Genomic DNA, 21,584 nt, shown 5'->3' on the forward strand with positions numbered 1-21,584 from the left:
ATGCCAACAACAGCCCACGTCTGGTTTCTGTTATTTTTTGGTGGTATTTGCTGTAGGAGGAATATTGGCAAATGATTACAGGAAAGTGCCTGTCTTCCTTTGAACAGTGCACTGAGACCTTTAATATCCACCTGTGCAAGCCAATGGGACCCGCACACTGAGGTTTTGTCCCTTAGAGCAAGACACAGATAATTTGATCTTCTAGGTCTGCACCAATCCTATGAGCAATCCAGCTAGTCCTGCTTCCCTGCCTTATCCCTTTTGCTCTGCAGATTCTTTCTCTTCATTTCTCAGTTCTTTTCAGACCTAAAATAAAGAACAGGAGAATTCTTCCTTGCATCCTGGCCATTTCAGACCTAAACATCTCCCTACATACAAAAGTCTTCCTCAAGCTACTTCTGTATCCAAAACTGAATCAGGTTTACTATCACAGAAATAAGTTGTGAAATTTATTGTTCTGCTGCAGCAGAACAATCCAATACATAAAATATATGATAAATTATATAAATTAAATAAAAGGTGCAAAATGAAAGCAAAAAAAGTGAGGCAGTGTTCAGGATTCATTGTCTATTCAGAAATCTGATGGCAGAAGCTGTTCCTCAAAAATTGAGAGTGTATCTTCAGGCTCCTGTGCCTCCTTTTTGATGGTAGTATTAAATAGAAGGTATGTCCTGGATGTTGAGGGCCCTTTTTGAAACAGCACCTTTTGGTTCCAGTTTCTTGTTCTTGAACTTTCTACCTAGTGGTTCAGTTTCTGCCTGTCTACTGCATCCATTGCTCTCATGCTTCTAAGTACAATCCATCACATCCTCTCACAACCTTCTCTGTTCCAAGAACAACCCCAGGTTCCCTAGTCTGTCTACAAAACTAATGTCCTTCATTTCTGGAATTGTTTGAGTGGATCTTCCCTGAACTTTCTCTAAAGGTTTTGCATGTTCTTATCTTACAGAACTGGGCACCAAATTCCAGCCATGCTGAACTAATTTTTTATAAAGGACTAATATAATTTCCCTGCTCTTGTGTTCTATACCTCTATTTATAAATCCCAGGATCCCCAATGTTTTTCAACCACTTTCCCAACATCCCTGCCACTTTCAACAAACTGTGTGCATATATCCTAGATCTCTTTGTTCACACACTCCCTTTAGTATTATGTTCTTTAGTTTACATTGGCCTTCATGTTCTTCCTACCAAAATGTAATACTTTTGAAAGAAAACATCATTGCATTTATACATTCCAAAATGATTTACAGTTAGTAGGAAATTTGATTAATGTGACAAAGTAGGAAACATTAAGCAATTTGTGAGTTGCATGTTTCCATCTAGACATTTGATAACAATTAGAACATTACAGTACAGTAGAGGCCCTTTCACCCACGATACTGTGCTGACCTGTTAACTTTCTCTAAGACAATCTAACCCTTCCCTCCTACGTAGCCCTCTGTTTTTTTTTTTGTCACCCATGTGCCTATCTAAGAGTCCCTTACATGTCCCTAATATATCTGCCTCCACCACCACTTGTGCAGGGAGTTCCACGTATCCACAACCCTCTATACAGATATCTCTAATTTATAATCTGGAATATAAATAGAAAAGGTACAAAGAAATCCACAACAGCGTTACTGGGATTGGAAGATATGATTTCTAACAATAGGCTATGGCTCTTTTCCCCTGGAATGTAGCAGGCCAAGAGTACCATTATCCAAGTTCAAAGTAAATTTATCATCAAAGTTCTTATATGTCACCACTTATGACCCTGAGATTCATTTTCTTGCAGGCATTTACAGTAGAAGAAAGAAATACAATAGAATGAATAAAAACTACTGACAAATACAAAAAAAGATGATAAATAATTATGTAAAAAAATATTACTGAGAATATGAGTTGTAGAGTCCTTGATAGTGATTCTATTATAGAGATATATAAAATTATAAGGGGTAACAGAAGATGAAAAGTCTGAAACCAGTGGGCATGGATGTAAAGTGAGAGGGGAGAAAATCGAAGGGGACGTGAGGGGCAACATTTTTCACCCAGAGGCTAGTGGTTACATAGAACATAGAAACAGAAAACCTACAGCACAATACAAGCCCTTCGGCCCACAAAGTTGTGCCGAACATGTCCTTACCTTAGAAATTACTAGGCTTACCTATAGCCCTCTATTTTACTAAGCTCCATGTACCTATCTAAAAGTCTCTTAAAAGACCCTATCATATCTGCCTCCACCACCATTGCCGGTAGCCCATTCTATGCACTCACCACTCTCTGAGTAAAAAAACTTACCCCTAACATCTCCTTTGTACCTACTCCCCAGCACCTTAAACCTGTGTCCTCTTGTGGCAACCATTTCAGCCCTGTGAAAAAGCCTTTGACTATCCACATGATCAATGCCTCTCATCATCTTATGCGCCTCTATCAGGTCACCTCTCATCCTCCGTCGCTCCAAGGAGAAAAGGCCGAGTTCACTCAACCTATTCTCATAAGGCATGTTCCCCAATCCAGGCAACATCCTTGTTAATCTTCTCTGCACCGTTTCTATGATTTCCACATCCTTCCTGCACTGAGGCGACCAGAACTGAGCACAGTACTCCAAGTGAGGTCTGACCAGGGTCCTATATATTTGCAACATTACCTCTCGGCTCCTAAGTTCAATTCCACGATTGATGAAGGCCAATACACCGTATGCCTTCTTAACCACAGAGTCAACTTGCGCAGCTGCTTTGAGCATCCTATGGACTCGGACGCCAAGATCCCTCTGATCCTCCACACTGCCAAGAGTCTTACCATTAATACTATATTCTGCCATCATATTTGACCTACCAAAATGAACCACTTCACACTTATCTGGGTTGAACTCCATCTGCCGCTTCTCAGCCCAGTTTTGCATCCTATCAATGTCTCGCTGTAACCTCTGACAGCCCGCCTTAATCCTGCCCACCAAGGCTTTCTCATGGTCCCTTCTGGCTCTCCTAATTTCCTTCTTAAGCTCCTTCCTATTAACCTTATAATCTTCTAGATCTCTAACATTACCTAGCTCTCTGAACCTTTTGTAAGCTTTTCTTCTTGACTAGATTTATTACAGCCTTTGTACACCACGGTTCCTGTACCCTACTATAACTTCCCTGTCTCATTGGAACGTACCTATACAGAACTCCACACAAGTATCCCCTGAATATTTGCTACATTTCTTCCGTACTTTTCCCTGAGAACATCTGCTTCCAGTTTAAGCCTCCAATTTCCTGCCTGACAGCCTCATAATTCCCCCTACTCCAATTAAACAATTTTCTAACTTGTCTGTTCCTATCTCTCTCCAATGCTATTGTAAAGGAGACAGAATTATGATCACTGTCTCCAAAATGCTCTCCCACAGAGAGATCTGACACCTGACCAGGTTCTCTTTCACTGGATAGAAAATACAAAGCCATTAAGGACAGCTTCTGTCCCACTATTTTAAAACTATTGAATGGTTCCTGGTTTGATAAGACAGACTTCTGACATTCCAGTCTACCTTGTTGTGACCTGTACTGTTCCATGTTCTATGATCTATGTTCTATGTAGTAAAAAAAACTCCCTTCACTCCAAAAAATCAGCCGTTCACTCGTAGCCTTCTTGCTCTGAATAGGTTATATGTAATAAGTGGCCAGATGGCCAGAGGAGCTGATAAAGATAGATTGGTGCAAGAGATATAGGGCTGGAGAAGTTTGATCAGAGAGGACAGCCGGCTGTGGAAGAAAGCAAAGGGGAAGGAGCACCAGAGGGAGGCGATGGGCAGTCAAAGAGACAAGGTGAGAGAGGGGAATGGGAATGGGGATGGGGAATGGTGAAGGAGAGGTGAGGGCATTACCAGAAGTTTGAGAAATCGATGTTCATCCCATCAGTTTGGAAGCTACCCAGACGGAGTATAAGGTGTTGTTCCTCCAATCTGAGTGTGGCCTCATCACACAAAATGCTGTAGGAACTCAGCAGGCTGAAATGTCTTGGCCTGGAATGTTGACTGTAATTTTTTCCATAGATGCTGCCTGGCCTGCTGAGTTCCTCCAGAATTTTGTGTGTGTTGCTTGGATTTGCAGCGCCTGCAGATCTTCTCTTGTTTGTGGCCTCATCATGACAGTGGAGAAGGCCGTGGATAGACATATCAGAATGGGAATGGGAAGTGGAATTAAAATGGATGGCCACTGAAAAATCCAGCTTTTCCTGGTGAACAGAGTATAGGTGCTTGGTGAAGAGGTCTCCCAGTCTACACTGGGTCTTACCAATATACAGGAGGGCACACTGGGAGCACCAAACACATATATGATCCCAACAGACTCACAGTGAAGTATCGTCTCACCTGGAAGGACTTTTTGGGGCCCTGAATAGTAGTGAGAGAGGAGGTGTAGGGGCAGGTGTAACACTGTTCCACTTGCAAGGATTAGTGTCAGGAGGAATCAGTGTGGAGGGACGAATGGACAAGGGAGTCGTGTAGGGAGCAGAAGGTGGGAAGGGGGAGGTAGAGGGAAAGATGAGCTTGGAGGTGGCAGATGTTGCGTGTTGCAGTGAATTATGTGCTGGACGTGGAGGCTGGTGGGGTGCTAGGTAAGGAGAAGAGGAATCCTATCCCTGTTAGGGTGGTGGGAGGATGAGTTAAGAACAAATGTGCATGAACTGGAATAGATGTGGTTGAGGGCAGTGTTGATAGGAATGGCGTATTTGCAAATAACAGGGTGGGGAGAGGTATAGTCCAGGTAGCTGTGAGAGTCTGTGGGTTTGTAATAGACATCAGTAGATGAACTGTCTCCAGAAGCCAGGTGTGTATGGGAGGGGAATGAAGCAAGAAACTGGGAGCTGAGAGGTGGAAAAGGTAAAGGGCTGGAGAAGAAGGAATCTGATAGGAGAGGAGAATGGGCCATTGGAGAAAGGGAAGGAGGAAGGGCACCTAGGGGAGGTAGACAGGTGAGGAGAAAAGGTAAGAGGCCAGAGTGGGAAATTGAAGAAGGGGGAAGAGGGAGGGTGAAAGTTGGAGAAATTGATGTTCATGGCATCAATGAACATGCCAAGATGTTCTGTCTTTGGAGGCTACCTAGACAGAATATGAGGTGTTGCTTCTCCAACCTAAGAGTGTCCTCATCATGGTAGAAGAGGAGGCCATGGGCCGGCGAGTCAGAACAGAGATGGGAACCACGGTAGTGTAGTGGTTATCATGATGCTGTTACAGCTCAAGGTGTTGGAGTTTGGAGTTCAATCCCAGTGTACCTCAGATATTTCCTGACCTGAGCATTTCCAGTAATTCCTGTTTTTATTTCATTTCTTACTTGCTCAGTCAAAAAAATAAAAATGCTATCTCTAGTGAAAATTATTGTTTTCCTCCACTTCTAGATAAATTTCATTGGTATTACAGTGCCCAAAGACCACTGCTATGTTCACTTTCTGGCAACTCAGTACAGGTTTGCACCTGTTTGTATTGACACTTCCAACCCACCCAAGCAGGTAAGCACCTCAGTATCAAGTCACTACTGCATAGATAGACTTTTCATTTAAATGGAGATCATATGAATTTGCATTTTTAACCATTTGATAAATAGTATATTCCAAAAGAAATGAAGTGATTTAAGTCTTTGGATTTATGTTAAAAATGATGGATTCATGTTGAAGATGTAGCTGGTTTAATCACATACTTGTCTTTCTCTGAGACTAGGTCACTCTTTAAATGAATGTATTTTGCTAATATGAGGGGCATGAGTTTCAGGAGATTAGAGGAAAATATATGGGGGATGTCAGAGGGAAGCTTTTGACATAGATATTGGTGCATGTGTGGAACAAGCTGCTAGGGTTAGTGGTAGAGATAGGAACATCTAAGAGACTCAGATAGGCACATGATGATAGAAAATGGAGGGCTATTTAAGAGGGAAGAGTCAGATTGATCTTATTGTAGGTTTAAAAAGTTGTCACAACATCGTGGTCCGAAGGGTCTGTACTCTGCTGTAATGTTCTATGTTCTATAATCAAGGACCCTACCTATACCGGCCATTCTCTCTTTTCTTCTCTTTCACTGGATAGAAAATACAAAGCCATTAAGGACAGCTTCTGTCCCACTATTTTAAAACTATTGAATGGTTCCTGGTTTGATAAGACAGACTTCTGACATTCCAGTCTACCTTGTTGTGACCTGTACTGTTCCATGTTCTATGATCTATGTTCTAGATACAAATTGATACCATTTTCTCATTTTCCATTATCAATTCCTCAAATTAATTGTCAAAGGAGCCAACATTTACCCTAGCTTCTCTATTCCATTTTATCTACCTCAGTTGTGAAGGTCTAATTTTTGTTTATATCTGTTCACAGTTTTCTCGTTGCAAGTATCTGCTTCCTATGTTCTGTATGTTTATTAAATATTGTTAAAAAGCCCTGGGTTTGATTTACGCACAATCTTGTGTTAAGTCAGCGGATGCCATTTTAGATGGCACCGATGAGTGCAAGTGTTCTCACACATCTTAATTGAAGGAGCATTTCAAACAGTGTGGGAATTACTGCTGTCTATAATTATGTCGTGAAAATGTTCTGCTACTGATCTAATGACCCACAAGTCAAAAGTTTGTCAGCATTACAGTACTGTACAAAAGTATATATAGCACATATATATAGCTAGGGTGCATAAGACTTTTGCACAGTACCGTAGTAATTTTATATATTGCACTGTTCTGCTACTGCTGCAAAACAATGAATTTCATGACATATGTGATTGATGATAAACCTGAGTCAGATCAGGGTCTCTATTGTGGACAGAGAGTGGAGAAGGGGGAGTGGGAAGCACCAGAGAGACATTCAATATACCAATTGTTTGGAACCAAGTAACGTTGCCTGGTGGGTGTGCCTGCATCTCTTCCATCCCCTGCTCATGGCACCTCTTCTGTGTCACTATTCCCATACCCTAATATGATGAGATGGCGCTCCACCTTCACAGTTCTCACCATCCTTTGCACTGCCAGAATTATAAACTTACTCTCCACTCCATGTTGACAAATATATACTATATATGTTCCTAAAACTTTTGCGTAGTACTGTATGCTAAGCAAAATTAATGCACCTGATAATGTAATGCAGTGAAATTAAGACTATTAGACCATAAGACAAGGAAGCAGAATTAGGCCATTCAACCCATCAAGTTTGCTTTGACATACCAGCTGCTGATTTATTATCCCTCTCAATCCTATTCTCCTGTTTTCTCCCTGTAACCTTTGATGCCCTTACTAATAAAGAAGCCTTCAACCTCTGCTTTAAGTATCCCCAATGACTCGGCCTCCACAACTGTCTGTGAAAATGAATTCCACCGATTCACCACCCTCTGGCTAAATTCATCCTCACCTCTGTTAAAAAGGGTCTTCTGAGCTGTGCCTTTTGGTTCCAGACTCTCCCACTATAGGATACTTCCTCTCTACATGCACTCTATCTAGGCCTTTCAATATTCACAAGGTTTCAATGAGATCCCCCCTCATTCTTCTAATCTTCAGCGAGTACAGGCCCAGAGCTATCAAATACGCCTCATATATTAACCCTTTCATTCCTGGGATCAATGGAGAACAACAAAGTTTCTGATCATATTTTACAAACCTCAAAAGAACCATTAGAGGTGTTAAGTTTAGAAAAATTGCTACCTGCCTTTAGTCTGGTTTACATCTGCCTCTGTGTGGATTGTCTGCTTGTTTCCTCCAGGGATGCAGTTCTTCAGCTTTTCTAAAATCTCCAGGAATAAGTTGGTAAGTGGGTTTATTATTGCAACATGCAGTGAAGTACAGTGAAATACTTCGCTTTGCATGCCTTCCATAAGATCATTTCATCACATCAATGCATCAAGATAGTATAAGGGACAAGCAATAACAGGTTGCAGAGTAAAGCGTTACAATTACAGAGAAAGTGCAGTGCAGGTAGACAATAAGGTGCAAGGCCATAACAAGATAGATTGTAAGGTGAAGAGTCCATCTCATCATACTAGGGACCATTCAATAGACTTAAAACAGCAGGACAGAAGCTGTTCTTATGCCTGATGTTATGTGCTTTACGGTTTTGTATTTTCTACCCAATAAGAGGTAGGAGAAGAGCGACGTTCCCTCTAATTTCTTTTTACAGCTGTGTGAACTAACCATTGCTCTGAGAAGGAAATTTTTACATGGCCTGAAAACTATAATAAAACATTATATAAATGAAAATTCCACCTGCGAGGCAACAAAGGCTATGTGTGCAGGAACATTTCAATTACTGTGCGGCTGTGTATCCACACAGCTTTGAGGGGACAGTGGAGAAGAAGAAATGAAAGTGTGGTAGGGGTATTGATTATAGAACATAGGTCATTACAGAACATTTATGACCCTTCTGACCACAATCTTGTGCCAGTTTTTTTAATCTACTCTAAGATCAATCTAACCCTTCCCTCCTACATAGTCCTCCATTTTTCTACCATCTTTGTGCCTATTTAAGAGTTTCTTAATGCCTTTAAGATAACTACTTTTATTGGCTGCTTTACCCAGACAGTGATTAATTGTAGATAGAGTCCATGGATGGGAATTATAGATTAGTCTCTAGCTTATTTCTGTATTCAGGACCAGGAGAAAATCCATGAAGCATCAAAAATAATTTCTCCCTCACTTTCTTAACCCATTCTTGTTTATTTTAAAGCTCTACTTATTGGTTTGTTTGACAGGGAATTGAGGGTTAAGAGTGATGGGGAAGCTGTTGGATGATCAGGAGTTCTCCAACAAGCCATGAAAAGTTTGTTTGGTTGCCATTTTGTGTGAGAAGGCAGCCCACAATGATGCACGTGCTTGATAGGCCTATAAGGGGAGTGTTGGGGATGGGGCAGTTTAGGATGTTATGCAGTTCAAGCTGCAATAGTGTTAATCAAAGTTGAAATATCCATTTTTGAAGTGGATTACAAGAGTGTAAATACAAGGTGTGTTGAGCCCTTTTCTTTTGTCTGTGACTCAATACAGATTTACGAGCTGTATAATGGTGGTTCGGTGCGAGTGATTTATGACATCCAGTTGGATTCTCTGAAAAGCATCCAGGAAGAGAACTATAACCATCCAATCTTTCAGTGTCTGAATCCTCGTGGAGAAATCAAGGCAGGGATGACTGCTTACATTGAATGGATTTTCTCACCACTGGAGGCTAAATCCTATTCGGTATGTATACATCCAGAGAAAAAAGCAAAAGACCATCACGTCCTGGAGAGTTTTATTTCAAGGACGTCCCAGAGCACGTTATAACCAATGAAGCACTCACAACACATCATCATTAGACCATAAGATATAGGAGCAGAATTAGGCTATTAAGTCTGCTATGCCATTCCATCATGGCTGCTTTATTATCCCTCTCAACCTCATTCTCCTAACTTCTCCCTGTTACTACTGAGACCCTTTCTGGTCAAGAACCTATCAACCTCTGCTATAAATATACCCAATAACTTGGCCTCCACAGCTGTCTATGGCAATGAATTCCACAGATACATCATCTTCTGCCTAAAAAAAATTCCTCCTCATCTCTGTCTTAAAGGGTCGTCCTTGTATTTTGAGACTGTGTCCTTTGGTCCTAGTCTCCCCCACTCTAGGAAACATTGTCTTCACTTGCACTCTGTCTAGGTCTTTCAATATTCCATAGCTTTCAATGAGATTCCCACCTCATTATTTTATACTCCAGCAAGTACAGGCCCAAAACCACCAAATACAGTACTCCTCCTATATTAGTGTAGAAATAAGGCAGATTATTTCTACGAAGCACAGTTTTATAACCGGCAAAAATGACTAGTTAAATCTGTATGGTGATCAAGGGAAAAATAATTTTATAAAAATAAAAAAAAAACCCAGATGCTGGAAAAAGGTTCTTTATAATTAAACACAACAAATTCTGTAGACGCTGGAATCCAGAGTAAACACAGAGAAAAGTATTGAGGAACTCAGCAGGTCAGGCAGCATTCATGGAGAGGAACAAACAGTCAATGTTTTGGGCCAAGAGCCTTCATGACTGGAACAGAAGGGGGAAGAAGCCAGAATAAGAAGGTGTGGAAAGGAGAATAAATAGTCAACATTTCAGACCAAGATCCTTCATCAGGACTGGAAAGGAAGGAGGAAGAAGCAAGAATAAGAAGGTGGGGACAGATGATTGGTGAGGGGGAAGGTTTTGTTGAAGAGTTTCAGCCTGAAACGTTGACTGCACTCTTTTCCATTCATGCTGCCTGGCCTGCTGAGTTCCTCCAGCATTTTTTGTTGTGTGTTGAGGGGGAAAGTGGGTGGGTGGGAAGAGGTTATGAGGAAGGTAGGTGGGGATAGGTGAAAGAGTTAAAGGGCAAGAGAAGAAAGAATCTGATAGGAGAGGACAGCGGGCCAAGGGAGAAAGCGAAAGAGGAGGAAACCATCACCGTGATCTCACCTATCACCTGCCACCTGTACTTCTTCCCTTTCTTCCACCTATTTATTATGGCTTCTTCCCCCTTCCTTTCCAGTCTTGATGAAGGGTCTCAGCCCAATGCATCAACTTTTTATTCCTCTCCATAGATAGTATCTGACTTGATGGATTCCTCCAGTATTTTGTGTGTGTTCTATAATATTATTTCATCTATTTAAGGAGAATTCTTCTATGAAACTCTTCTATCTGGGATTGCTTTGCTTAAAGTATTCACCATATCTGTAAGATGTGGGCACTTCACTTTGATACTTCATTGCAGAGCCCATTAAAAGTCTCCACGTGTTCAAGTCTCCAAGGCAGAAGGCGATGCCTTTACCTCATTTTAGCTAGCACTATTTTAATCAGCGATAAGAGCAATTATGTGCCAGACAACTTTGCATTTTGTACTAATGCAGCATATAAAAAGAATTTTGTTTCCATCAGATAAAATGCAGAATGTGGAGTCATAGTGTAAAAGTATTTTTGTCAACAAATTAAAATTAGATTAAATTACCAATGCAACCTAAAACTATAAATTCTGTGTGAAAAAGCGATTAATTTTACAGAATTTAAATTAATATTATTCCTATGGGTAAAACAACACTGGTCAATAGTTGAAATTTCTGGCACCAAAGTCTGGAATTAAACAGAGGAATAAAGTCTTGGTTGTGTTAGGTTTATTATTTTTCAGCATTTCTTGTCCCCTCATGAGTTTGGTGGGAAATGAAATACATATTCTGGCTTTTTTTTAAATAACATAAATTGAAAATCACATTCCTGGAAAATATGAATCAAAACTGACTGTGAACCATTTACAAATCCTCACCTTGGCCATGAGTGTGCGTGCTATGTGAGAAGACTGGGAATTAGGTTGCAGAAGTTATTGTGCCCTCCCTCCCCACCTCCTCCGGGACCTCTGGCCTGTGGCTGAATGTCTGATAAGTGCTTCTGATGTGAGGCTTGCCACAGCAGCCCGTGTTTATACATTTACGACTGCATTTCCCCTCACTCAAGACCAAAACCAGAATTTGATGAATATTTTTTGAAAGCTGAACGCTGGATTGAGGCTGGAGCCGTTTTGCATTTTTTCCTAAAGTATGTAAATAAACAGAGCATGACTTGTGACTAGCAGAAAAGTCAGAAGTGAAAAAAATTATTTGAGGATGATAGCAGAGATGAAGAGTTGAACGAAAAGATGGCACATAGGAGGTTTGATTTTAACCTAAGCTGCCCATGGGAATGATACGTTTATAGAGTTATAGAGTATTATAGCATGGAAAGAGACCCTTAAGCCCAAATGGTCCATGCCAAGTAAGATGCTCCATTCAAGCTTGTCACATTAGCCAGTGTTTTATCTACAATACAACCTAACTCTTTACAATTCATGTACCTGGCCAACTCTCTTATAAAAGTTGTTATTGTTCTTGTCTCAACCACTTCCTTTGGTAGCTGATTCCACATTCCTGCCATGGTCTGTGTAAAAGAAATATTCCTCTTAAATCTTTTTCCTTTTATTTCCTAGTTTCTGAATCCCCAACCCTGGGAAAAAGGCTGAGTGCATTCACTTTGAGTATGGCACAGGTGGCTTAGCGGTTTGTGCAAACACTTTACAGCACCAGCAATCACTGATCAGCGTTCGATCGCCACTGCTCTCTGTAAAGAGATTGACTGTGTGGGTTTCCTCTGGGTGTTCTGTTTTCCTCCACATTCCAAAGAGGTACAGGTTAGCGTTGTGGGCATGCTATGTTGACACCAGAAGTGTCGTGACACTTGTGGGCTGCCCTTAGCACATCGCAAATGATAATGCAAACAACGTATTTCATTATATATTTTGGTGTACATGTGACAAATAAAGCTAATCTTTATATCTTTTTCTTTAACTGCACAAGTACATGTATATACAGGCGCAATGAAAAACTTACTTGCAGTTGCTTTACAGACATATAGTCAATTAACCTACCAATGTACACAGAAATGTGGGGGGAAACTGGAGCACTAAAGGAAATCCACATTGACACAGGGACAGCATGCAAAGTCTATTTAGACAGCACTATAGGTCAATATTAAAGCCATGAGTAGGAGCAGAATTAAGCCATTCAGCCCATTAAGTCTTCTTGGGCATTCAGGAGGTCAGGCAGCATTTATAGAGTAATAATCAATTGACATTTCAGGTTGAGACTCATCATCAGGACTTGGATTGAAACATCGACCATTTAGTCCTCTCCATAGATGCTGCCTGACCTGTTGAGTTCCTTCAGCAATTTGTGTGTGTTACTCTGGATTTCCAACATCTGCAAAATCTCTTGTTATTATTCTCTGGTATTTGATCTTCTCTTCTATACCCCTCATGATTTTATACAACTCAAAGTGAAACATTAGTGTGGTATGTAACTAATGACCAACAGGCAGTTAGATTAAAGCAAAGATCAAAACCTTGAGAAGGACCTTGAGGTACTCAAATTAGTTCTCTTGAAGAGAAAAGAGACACCAAAAGAAAAATTAATCGAGCTTTCTGAAAATCATTGAATGTTGGAGTTATATAACACAGAAGCAGGCTAGATTCATTGCCAGCGTTTGGTCTATATCCCTCTTAACCTTTCCAAGTCAAGTCAAGTCACTTTTTATTGTTATTTCGACCATAACAGCTGGTACAGTACACAGTAAAAATGAGACAACGTTTTTCAGGATTGTGTGCTACATGAAACAGTACAAAAACTACACTGAACTACGTAAAAACAACACAGAAAAAAACTACACTAGACTACAGACCTACCCAGGACTGCATAAAGTCCACAAAACAGTGCAAGCATTACAATAAATAATAAACAAGACAATAGGCACAGTAGAGGGCAGTAAGTTGGTGTCAGTCCAGTCTCTGAGCTCTGGGCCATTCCATATATTTGGCTTAATTTCTTTTAACTCTTGTAATTGTGCCCACCTCTAAGGCTTCCTTTTAATTAATTATTTGTTATTTAAAGATCCGGTATGGAACAGGCCCTTCCGAGCCAACAAGTTGTGCAGCCCTGCAACCCACCTATTTAACCCTAGACTAATCACAGGACAACTTACAATGACCAATTAATCTACTCGCTGATACGCCTTTGATTTGTGGGAGGAACTAGGTTATCCAGGGAAACCCATGCACTGCATGGGGAGAATGTGCAAACTTCTTACAGATGGTGTTGAAATTGAATTCTGAACTCTGACGCTCCGAGCTGTTCAGCTCAGTGTGAAAATTATAGCAAATGTGGTCAGAATAGGAAGAGCTGCAATCATTCCATTTGCACATCACCTACTGTGACTTCAACACAGAGCAGCTAGTATAGTAACTAAGTACAGCCAGTACAGAGACCCAGTGATGCAGTAGAGGGGTTCAGAAAGTGTAGAGGAAGCAGAGAGTCTGCAAAAGGAATTAGACAGATTAGGAGAGTGGGCAAAGAAGTAGCAGATGAAAGGCACTGTAGGGAAGTGCCATGTACTTCCGTAAAAGGAATAAAGGTGCAGACTGTTTTCTAAATCAGTGGTGCAAAGTGACTCGGGAGTCCTGGTGTATGATTCCCTCAAGGTTAACCTGCAGGTTGAGTTGGTAGTAAAGAATGCACATGCAATTGTAGCTTTCAGTTTGAGAGGGCTGGAATGTAAAAGCAATGATGAAATGCTGAGGCTTGATGAAGCATTCGTCAGACTGCACTTGGAATATTGTGAGTAGTTGTGGGCCCCATATCTAAAAAAAGATGTGTTGATGTAGAAGAGCGTCCAGAGGAAGTTTATGAGAATGAACCCAGTAATGGAAGGGTTAATGTTTGCGAAGTGTTTGATGGCTCTGGGTCTGTCCTCGAGGAGTTTAGGAGGATGGGGAGGAATCTCATTGCAAATTGCTGAATATTGAAAGGCCTAGATAGAGTGAAAGTAGAGAAGATGTTCCCATTTGTGGGTGAGTCTAGGACCAGAAAGCATAGTTTCAGAATAAAAAAGACATCCCTTTAGAACAGAGATGAGGAGGAATTTCATGAGCCAGATGGAGATAAATCTGTGTAACTCATTGCTACGGATAGTGGTGGAGGCCAAATGATTGGGTATATTTAAAGCAGAAGTTGATAGGTTATTGATTAGAAAAGGTATCGAAGTTTTCAGTGAGACTGCAGGAGAATGGGTTGAGAGGGATAATAAATCACCCATGATAGAATGATGGAACGGACCCAATGAGCTGAATGGCCTAATTCTGCTCCTGTGTCTTATGGTCTCGAGTTTAATCCTGATGAGCTGTGCTTCCTGTGTGGGCTTTGTACATTCTCCCCGTAGTCACATGGATTTTCCCCAGTGCTCCAGTTTCCTCCCATATCTATGTACAAATTGGTAGATTAATTAGTTTCTTTAAATTATCCCTACTGGGAAGTTGGATGGTAAAATTTGGGAGAGTTACAGAGAGGGTTGGGAAAATTAAAAAATGAGATTAATGCAGGGTTCATGTAAATAGGTGTTTGGAGGTTTCAATGCTGTATTTCTCTATGACTCTATAACTTGCATTTATAGAGTACCTTTATCACATGACTTGGCCCAGAACATCTCGCAGGATTATTATCATAGAAAATATGGCTTAAAGAAATAATAAATTTTAAGGAAAAATTTCAATTGTCAATACACACAAAATACTGGAGGAACTCAGCAAGTCAGGCAGCAGCCAAGGAGGAGAAAAAATGTTTTGGGCCTGAATTGTCATGTGTGTCTTGAATTAAGCAGTATTCTAATAGAATATTAATACAAATTAACTGCTGCGGCCCACTCTAACAGGAGGTTAAAGAAATCTTTAATATTAATCTGTGAATTAGCTTTGTTTGACATATGTACACTGAAACATTGAAACATAACAGTGAAATGCATCATTTGTGTCATTGTTTGTGATGTGCTCAGGGGACCCCACAAGTGTTGCCATGCTTCCGGAGCTAACATAGCTTACCCACAACTTACTAAACATAACATGTATGTGATGCACCATCAATAACAATTGGAGATGTGAGGCGAGATATAGGCTTTTATTGGCTGGAAGAAAGAACAAGCAGCAATTGACCACCACACTGCATCCTGGAGACTGAGGCCAGGGCGGTGTCTCCAATCGCCTTTATACCGGGGTCCGTGGGAGGAGCCACGGTCTGTGGGAGGAGCCACAGGGGCAGTCAGTGGGGGGGGGGGGGCGTGTCCAGACAGGTACAGGTAGTTCACCACATTCACCCCCCCCCTTTGTTTTAAAAGAGAGTCCCCATGGGGTGAAGTTTCTTACAAGTATACTTACAGGTTAAGTCTATCAGGTGGTCGAATCTGTCGCTGTGATCTACGTAGCACCGGCTGTGATTGCACAGGTGCTGGTGGTGATTGCACTGGAGACAGTGCTTGTGCTGGTTCCAGCCTAACTGGAGGTGTCAGCCCACTAGGCGTCAGTGATCCCTCATGTGTGTGCAAGACGCCCGGTATAGGAGTGTCATGAGGAGTCTGTGTAGGGCTCGGTGTGCGCGGTGTCACCTTGGGTACAGGGTTCATAGTTACCGTGGAGTGTTCGGGGTAGTGGTCCGCTGCTCCTGCGGGCGCCAGGTCGCGGATGGAGACCGTGTCCTCCCGCCCATCAGGTAAGACCACGTAGGCATACTGGGGGTTTGCATGTAGAAGGTGAACCCTCTCAACCAGCGGGGAGTATTTATTGCTCCTCACATGGTGCATCAATTTTATTGGCTGGAAGTTTTAAAACATGGAAAGTATTTTACATCCGGAAAAATTAGACCTTGATCCTCAAGACTCAGAAGCAGCTCTTGCCTTTGAACTCTGGCTTGCATGCTTCCAATCATACTTGGAACAGATTCCAGTGACTGAGACTGCTACAATGTACAAAATATTACTATCTAGAGTAAGTCCGAAAGTATTCTCCTTATCAGGGACCTACCGACCGACCAAGGGGCACTGGACGCGCTCAAAAGACAGTAACTGTGGCCGGTGAACACTGTCTACGCAAGACATCGCTTAGCGATGCGGCGACAGTGACCTGATGAGTCAAGCGCCGAGTTTCTTCCAGCCAATAAAATTGATGCACCATCAATAACTCTCAGAGACGTGAGGCGAGATATAGGCTTTTATTGGCTGGAAGAAAGAACAAGCAGCAATTGACCACCACACTGCATCCTGGAGACTGAGGCCGGGGTGGTGTCCCCAATTGCCTTTATACCGGAGTCCGTGGGAGGAGCCACGGTCTGTGGGAGGAGGCGCAGGAGCAGTCAGCGGGGGGGGGGGGGGGGGGGCGTGTCCAGACAGGTATAGGTAGTTCACCACTGTATGTCCTAGGAATATGGGAGGAAACTGGAGCACCTTGAGGAAACCCAAATGGTCATGGGGAGACCATACAGACTGCTTACCAGCAGAGGCAGGAATTGGACCCTGATCTTCTGATCGCTGGCACTGTAATAGCATTATGCTAACCACTATGCTAACATGCCTCTCAGAGTTTCACGTTATGCTCCCTCTGTGAATTAAGGACTGTATATTTTGTGATTTTGTATTTCTTCTAACTAATTGTGTTTCTGGTTGCTACTGTCCTTCAGGTGAATATTCCTATCCACATCCTGAATGGAGACTCTGCCTTGGTGACATTCACGGGTATTGGGTATGACAAACGCATTCTGGGTGCCTGTGCTTCTTTTAATGATCCATCTTCTTACTTTGGGGCCCCAGGTGTACAACGGGCACCAGTCCTTGGGCAGGTGAGACACACACTGGATAGTTGTAGTGCGGTGGTTAACTTGTTACAAGAGTGAAAATGAAGGCCTGGACTAACAATCTACATCCCCACCCCATTCAAATTCATCTGTAAATCCACTGTGTGGGGGAGGGGGTTGTTGAAGCCTGGTGTCTGCAGGCCTAAACCTGGAGGCTAAGAATGGAGGCCTGTCCTGGACTGCGTGTGCATGTGGATGGGAGTGAAGAATGAGGCTTGTTGTGTTCTGTGCAGTTCTGCTGAACGTTGTAGACATGCTATGTTGTTGTTGGAATGCGTGGTGACACTAGCTGGCTGTTCCAGCAGTCCTTAGGTGTGTTATTTGTTAACACAAATGATGCATTTCGCTGTATGTTTTGATATATGTGTGACAAATACATCTGAATCTTAAATTCCATCTTGGCATCTGTGGAGTTTACACTCAGATAAGAATTTGAAATAGTGAAATAGTGCTTTTTAAAACTAAAGAATTAAATTTGTTTTCAATAAGGTTGAACACCTGATTCACTAATGCCTTTCAGAGGAAATCCGCTGTCCTTCCCTTACCTACTTGATACTGTGTTTAACTTCAAATCCACTGTGATTGATTTTCAAGTGCTCTCTAAATGGTGTTCCAAGCCACTCAGCTGTAGCACTCTCACTATGTAGAAACATAAGAAGTATAATACCAGTGGACTATCTGGCATTGAACTAGGCACCTAATTCAGACTGCAAAATTAATCAAGGTCAAAGTCAAGTTTTTTGTCCTCTGCAGTTATTTATATTCACAGTGCAATGAAAATCTTACTTGCAGCAGCAGCACAGACACATAACGTCATGAGAAAAAACATATTAAACCTACATTGTACACAATTTTGACAAGAAGGAACAGAATTTGAACAAATGAACAGTCCATTTTAGAGCAAAGTGATCATAGTCTTGCTAAACCGTAGTGAGTAGGGCTGTGTCGGTTGGTTCAAGAAACAAATGGTTAAAGGGAAGTAGCTGTTCTTGAACCTGAGCGTTTGGGACCTCAGGCTTCTGTACCTCTGTCCCAAAGGTAGCTGTGAGGAGATGGCATGGCACGGTGGGGATCTTTGCCTTCTTTAGGCATTGCCACCTGTAGATACTATGATGTGGGAAGTATGTACCCCTGGTGTATTGGGCTGGGTCTACTATTCTCTGCAGTTTCTTGCATTCCTGTGCTTTCGAGTTGCCATACGGATCATGACACAAGCAGTCAGGACATTTCAATGGTACACATGTAGAGTTTGTTCAAGTATTTGTTGGCAAGCCAGACCTCCTTAACTTCCTAAGAAAGGAAAGACACTGGGGTGCCTTCTTAGTAATGTCTTCAGAAACACGAGATAGTTGTCTAAATTGCTTCCCTGGGGCTCTGTCCTAGGTCTATCAATCAATGGTTGTTCATCAATGACTTTAGCTTCTGCAAAAGGTAACATTTGTGGAATTTTGGTTGTGATTGCACAGAATTTGATTGCAATTCCTCAGCAAATGAGTTGGTACAAAGATTTATAAATAACATCATTCAATTTAGCACTTTTCTCTGTGGCCTTTTAGCTCCTCATTGTAATTTAAATTTAAGTGTAATGTAATTATTTTTTAATGCAGAGCTACAGCACAGTAACAGGCCTGTCTGGCCCCATGTGACCATGTGACTAATGTCTTTGAATGATTGGGGGGGGGGGGGGAACAGGAGCACTTGGAAGAAAGCCACAGGAACATGGGTAGGTTGTACAAACTTCTTACAGACAGCAGCAGAATTGTAACTGGGTTGCTGATGCTGTAATAGCATTGCACTAACTGCTACACTGCTGTGCTGCAAGCATTTACAGCAATTACAGGAAAATTATGAAAAACTGTATAAACTGTGGGAACTGAACCCAGGTCACTGTGGCTGTAATAGTATTATGCTAACCACTACGCTACCATGCCACCCCATGGTACATGATTAATAATTTCTTTTTATGGTATGGAGTGCTATGGTCTGGGTGCAGGTAGATGGAACTAAGCAGAAGACCAGGCTGGCTTGGACTAGATGGGCTGAAGGGCCTGTTTCTGTGCTGTAGTTTTCAATGACGTTTCATGAACTTGAGTTAATTTTTAATGTTTGTTAATATTTATAAAGAACAGTCACTGGCTAGTGTACTGGAGAATTTCTGCACCACTGTAAGCAAAAGATATTTCTTAATATCTTGGAATTCCTTGTAGCTAATGTTTTTGTCGGAAGAGCGCATTTCTCTTGGAAATGTTCCTGTCTTCACAAAAAGTAGCCGCATCATCTTCCTGTGCAACGTTTCTCAGACAGAAGACATCACTTACAGCTGGCATTCAACATCAGTGCACGTTAATGAGGTAAACATTCTACCAATTTGCCCAGTGTACGGGATAATCCAACAAAAATGGGGAGCAGTAAAATCTGGCTTTGTCTTTATTCTATTTATTATATTTAATAGCTACATATTAGTAATTAGTTTATGATCGTCACATGTACCGATGTGCAATGAAAAATGTGTGTTTTGCATGCCACCCATAAAATTCATTTCATCACATCAGTCAGTACAGTGAGGTAGAACGTAGTTGGAGTGCTACTGTAGTGTAGGAGTTGGCTTGATGCTATTACAGTGTGGCACATCAGAGTTCAGAGTTTAATTCTGCCGCCATCTGTAAGGAGTCGGTGCATCCCTCCTGTGTGTATGTGTGTTTCCTCTAGGTGCTACCATTTTCTCCCACAGTCCAAAGGTGTGACAGTTAGTGGGTTAATTTGTCATTGTAAATTGTCCTGTGATTAGACCATGGTTTAAAATAGGTAGTTTGTTGGGTGATGTGGTTCATTGGGCTGGAAGGACCTGTTCTCCACTGTATCTCTAAAAAAAAGTAAGGGAAAAGCAGTAACAAGATGCAGAATGTAGTGCTACTGTTACAGAGAAAGTGGAGGGCCATGACGAGGTAGATTGTGGGGTCAAGAGTCACTATGATAAGGGACTACTCAGTGGTCTTATAACAGAAGCTGTTCTTGATCCCGGTGGTACATGCTTTCAGGCTTTTGTATCTTTTGTCCAGTAGAAGAAGGGAGAAAAGAGAATGTCTGAGGTGGGTGGGGACTTCCATAATGCTGGCTGCTTTACTGAGGCAACAAGGTTTAAACACTTTCTACCTGGGCAGTGATGCTTTATTTTTCTGATAAGTGTTGTATAGTGGTTGCAAAGTACATACAGTTCTGTGGTAGTTCCAGAATTATCGCCTGAGCAATTATGATATAGAACATCTGAGGGGGGCAAATTTTTCACACAGGGGATGAATGGAACAAGCTGCCAGAAGCAGTGGTAAAGACAAGTACAATTACAATATCCAAAAGACAGTTGCAAGGATAGGAATGGGTTTAGATGGATACAAGCCAAATATAAAGCAAATAGAACTGGCTCAGTTAGGCATCTCGGAGGAAATAGACAAGTTGGGCTGAAGGGTCTGTTTTCTGTGTTGTTTTGCTCTTGAGTTCTATGACTCCAGTTGTACAACTGGCAGCCTTGGAGTGAATTATGCTGTGACTGCACAGTCTACTAATTTTTACCTGTTCTTTTAATAGGTATTAAGTATTGTTCCTGTTTCTGGAATGCTTCATCCTGGGGACAGCACACATTGCATTGTCACACTGAGGGCACATAAAACTCCTTGCTTCTACGACCTGGATCTTATTTGTGAGGTAATGTTTTCTTTCATAAGAGTTTGGAAACTAAGCCCCAGCCAGAGGAGTGATATGTTCAGCATTGCCTTTCTCAGGAGTTGTACTTGATTGTCTCTGGAGTGCGCCTGGCTGTTACTGTAGATTTGAATTTCTTTCCAGAAACAGCCATCCCAATGCCAAACTGAGGGAGTGCCCCACTGTTGGCAGTGCTGACTTCTAACTGAGTTAACAAACTGGTGGTTCACGGTTGCTAAGGTATACTTAAAAAGATCTCAGGCTATTGTATTGATAAAGAGCAGGGGAATTCAAAGCCTGATGTCACTGAAAATCGGAATCAGAATCAGGATTATTATCATTACATACATATGTCATGAAATTTGTTGTTTTGTTGCAGCAGTACAGTGCAAAACTGAAAAATTATATTAGTTATAAAAACAAATAAGTCAATAGTGCAAAAAAGGAATAGTGAGATAGTGTTCATGAGTTCATGGACCATTCAGAAATCTGTTCCTCCAACATCGACTCTGGCTCTTCGGACTCCTGTACCTCTTGTCTAATTGTAGTAATGAGAAGAGGGCATGTCCTGGATGGTGACATTGCCTTCTTCAGAAATTGCTTTTTGAAGGTGTCTTTGATAGGGGGGAGGCTTGGCTTGTGCTTGTAATGGAGCTGGCTGAGTCCACAACCCTCTCTTAATCCTGCATATTGGAGTCTCCATATTAGGATTAACCA

The 21,584-nt window shown here is 41.7% G+C and overlaps 1 protein-coding gene across 4 annotated transcripts in view; it reads left to right on the forward strand.

Annotated features, from left to right (window-relative positions):
- The window catches only part of cfap65 (cilia and flagella associated protein 65), a 210,152-nt gene that overhangs the window by 158,236 nt on the left and 30,332 nt on the right, over positions 1-21,584 (forward strand). For all 4 annotated transcript variants that reach the window (XM_059967610.1, XM_059967611.1, XM_059967612.1 and 1 more), the window contains exons 22-26: positions 5,353-5,463; positions 8,964-9,155; positions 16,998-17,156; positions 19,379-19,522; positions 20,754-20,870. In XM_059967610.1, coding sequence (XP_059823593.1) covers positions 5,353-5,463; positions 8,964-9,155; positions 16,998-17,156; positions 19,379-19,522; positions 20,754-20,870 — 723 coding nt within the window. The remainder of the gene's footprint in view (positions 1-5,352; positions 5,464-8,963; positions 9,156-16,997; positions 17,157-19,378; positions 19,523-20,753; positions 20,871-21,584) is intronic.

The sequence above is a fragment of the Hypanus sabinus genome, chromosome 4 (genome assembly GCF_030144855.1).
Source record: "Hypanus sabinus isolate sHypSab1 chromosome 4, sHypSab1.hap1, whole genome shotgun sequence".
In the NCBI taxonomy this organism is placed as follows: domain Eukaryota; kingdom Metazoa; phylum Chordata; class Chondrichthyes; order Myliobatiformes; family Dasyatidae; genus Hypanus; species Hypanus sabinus.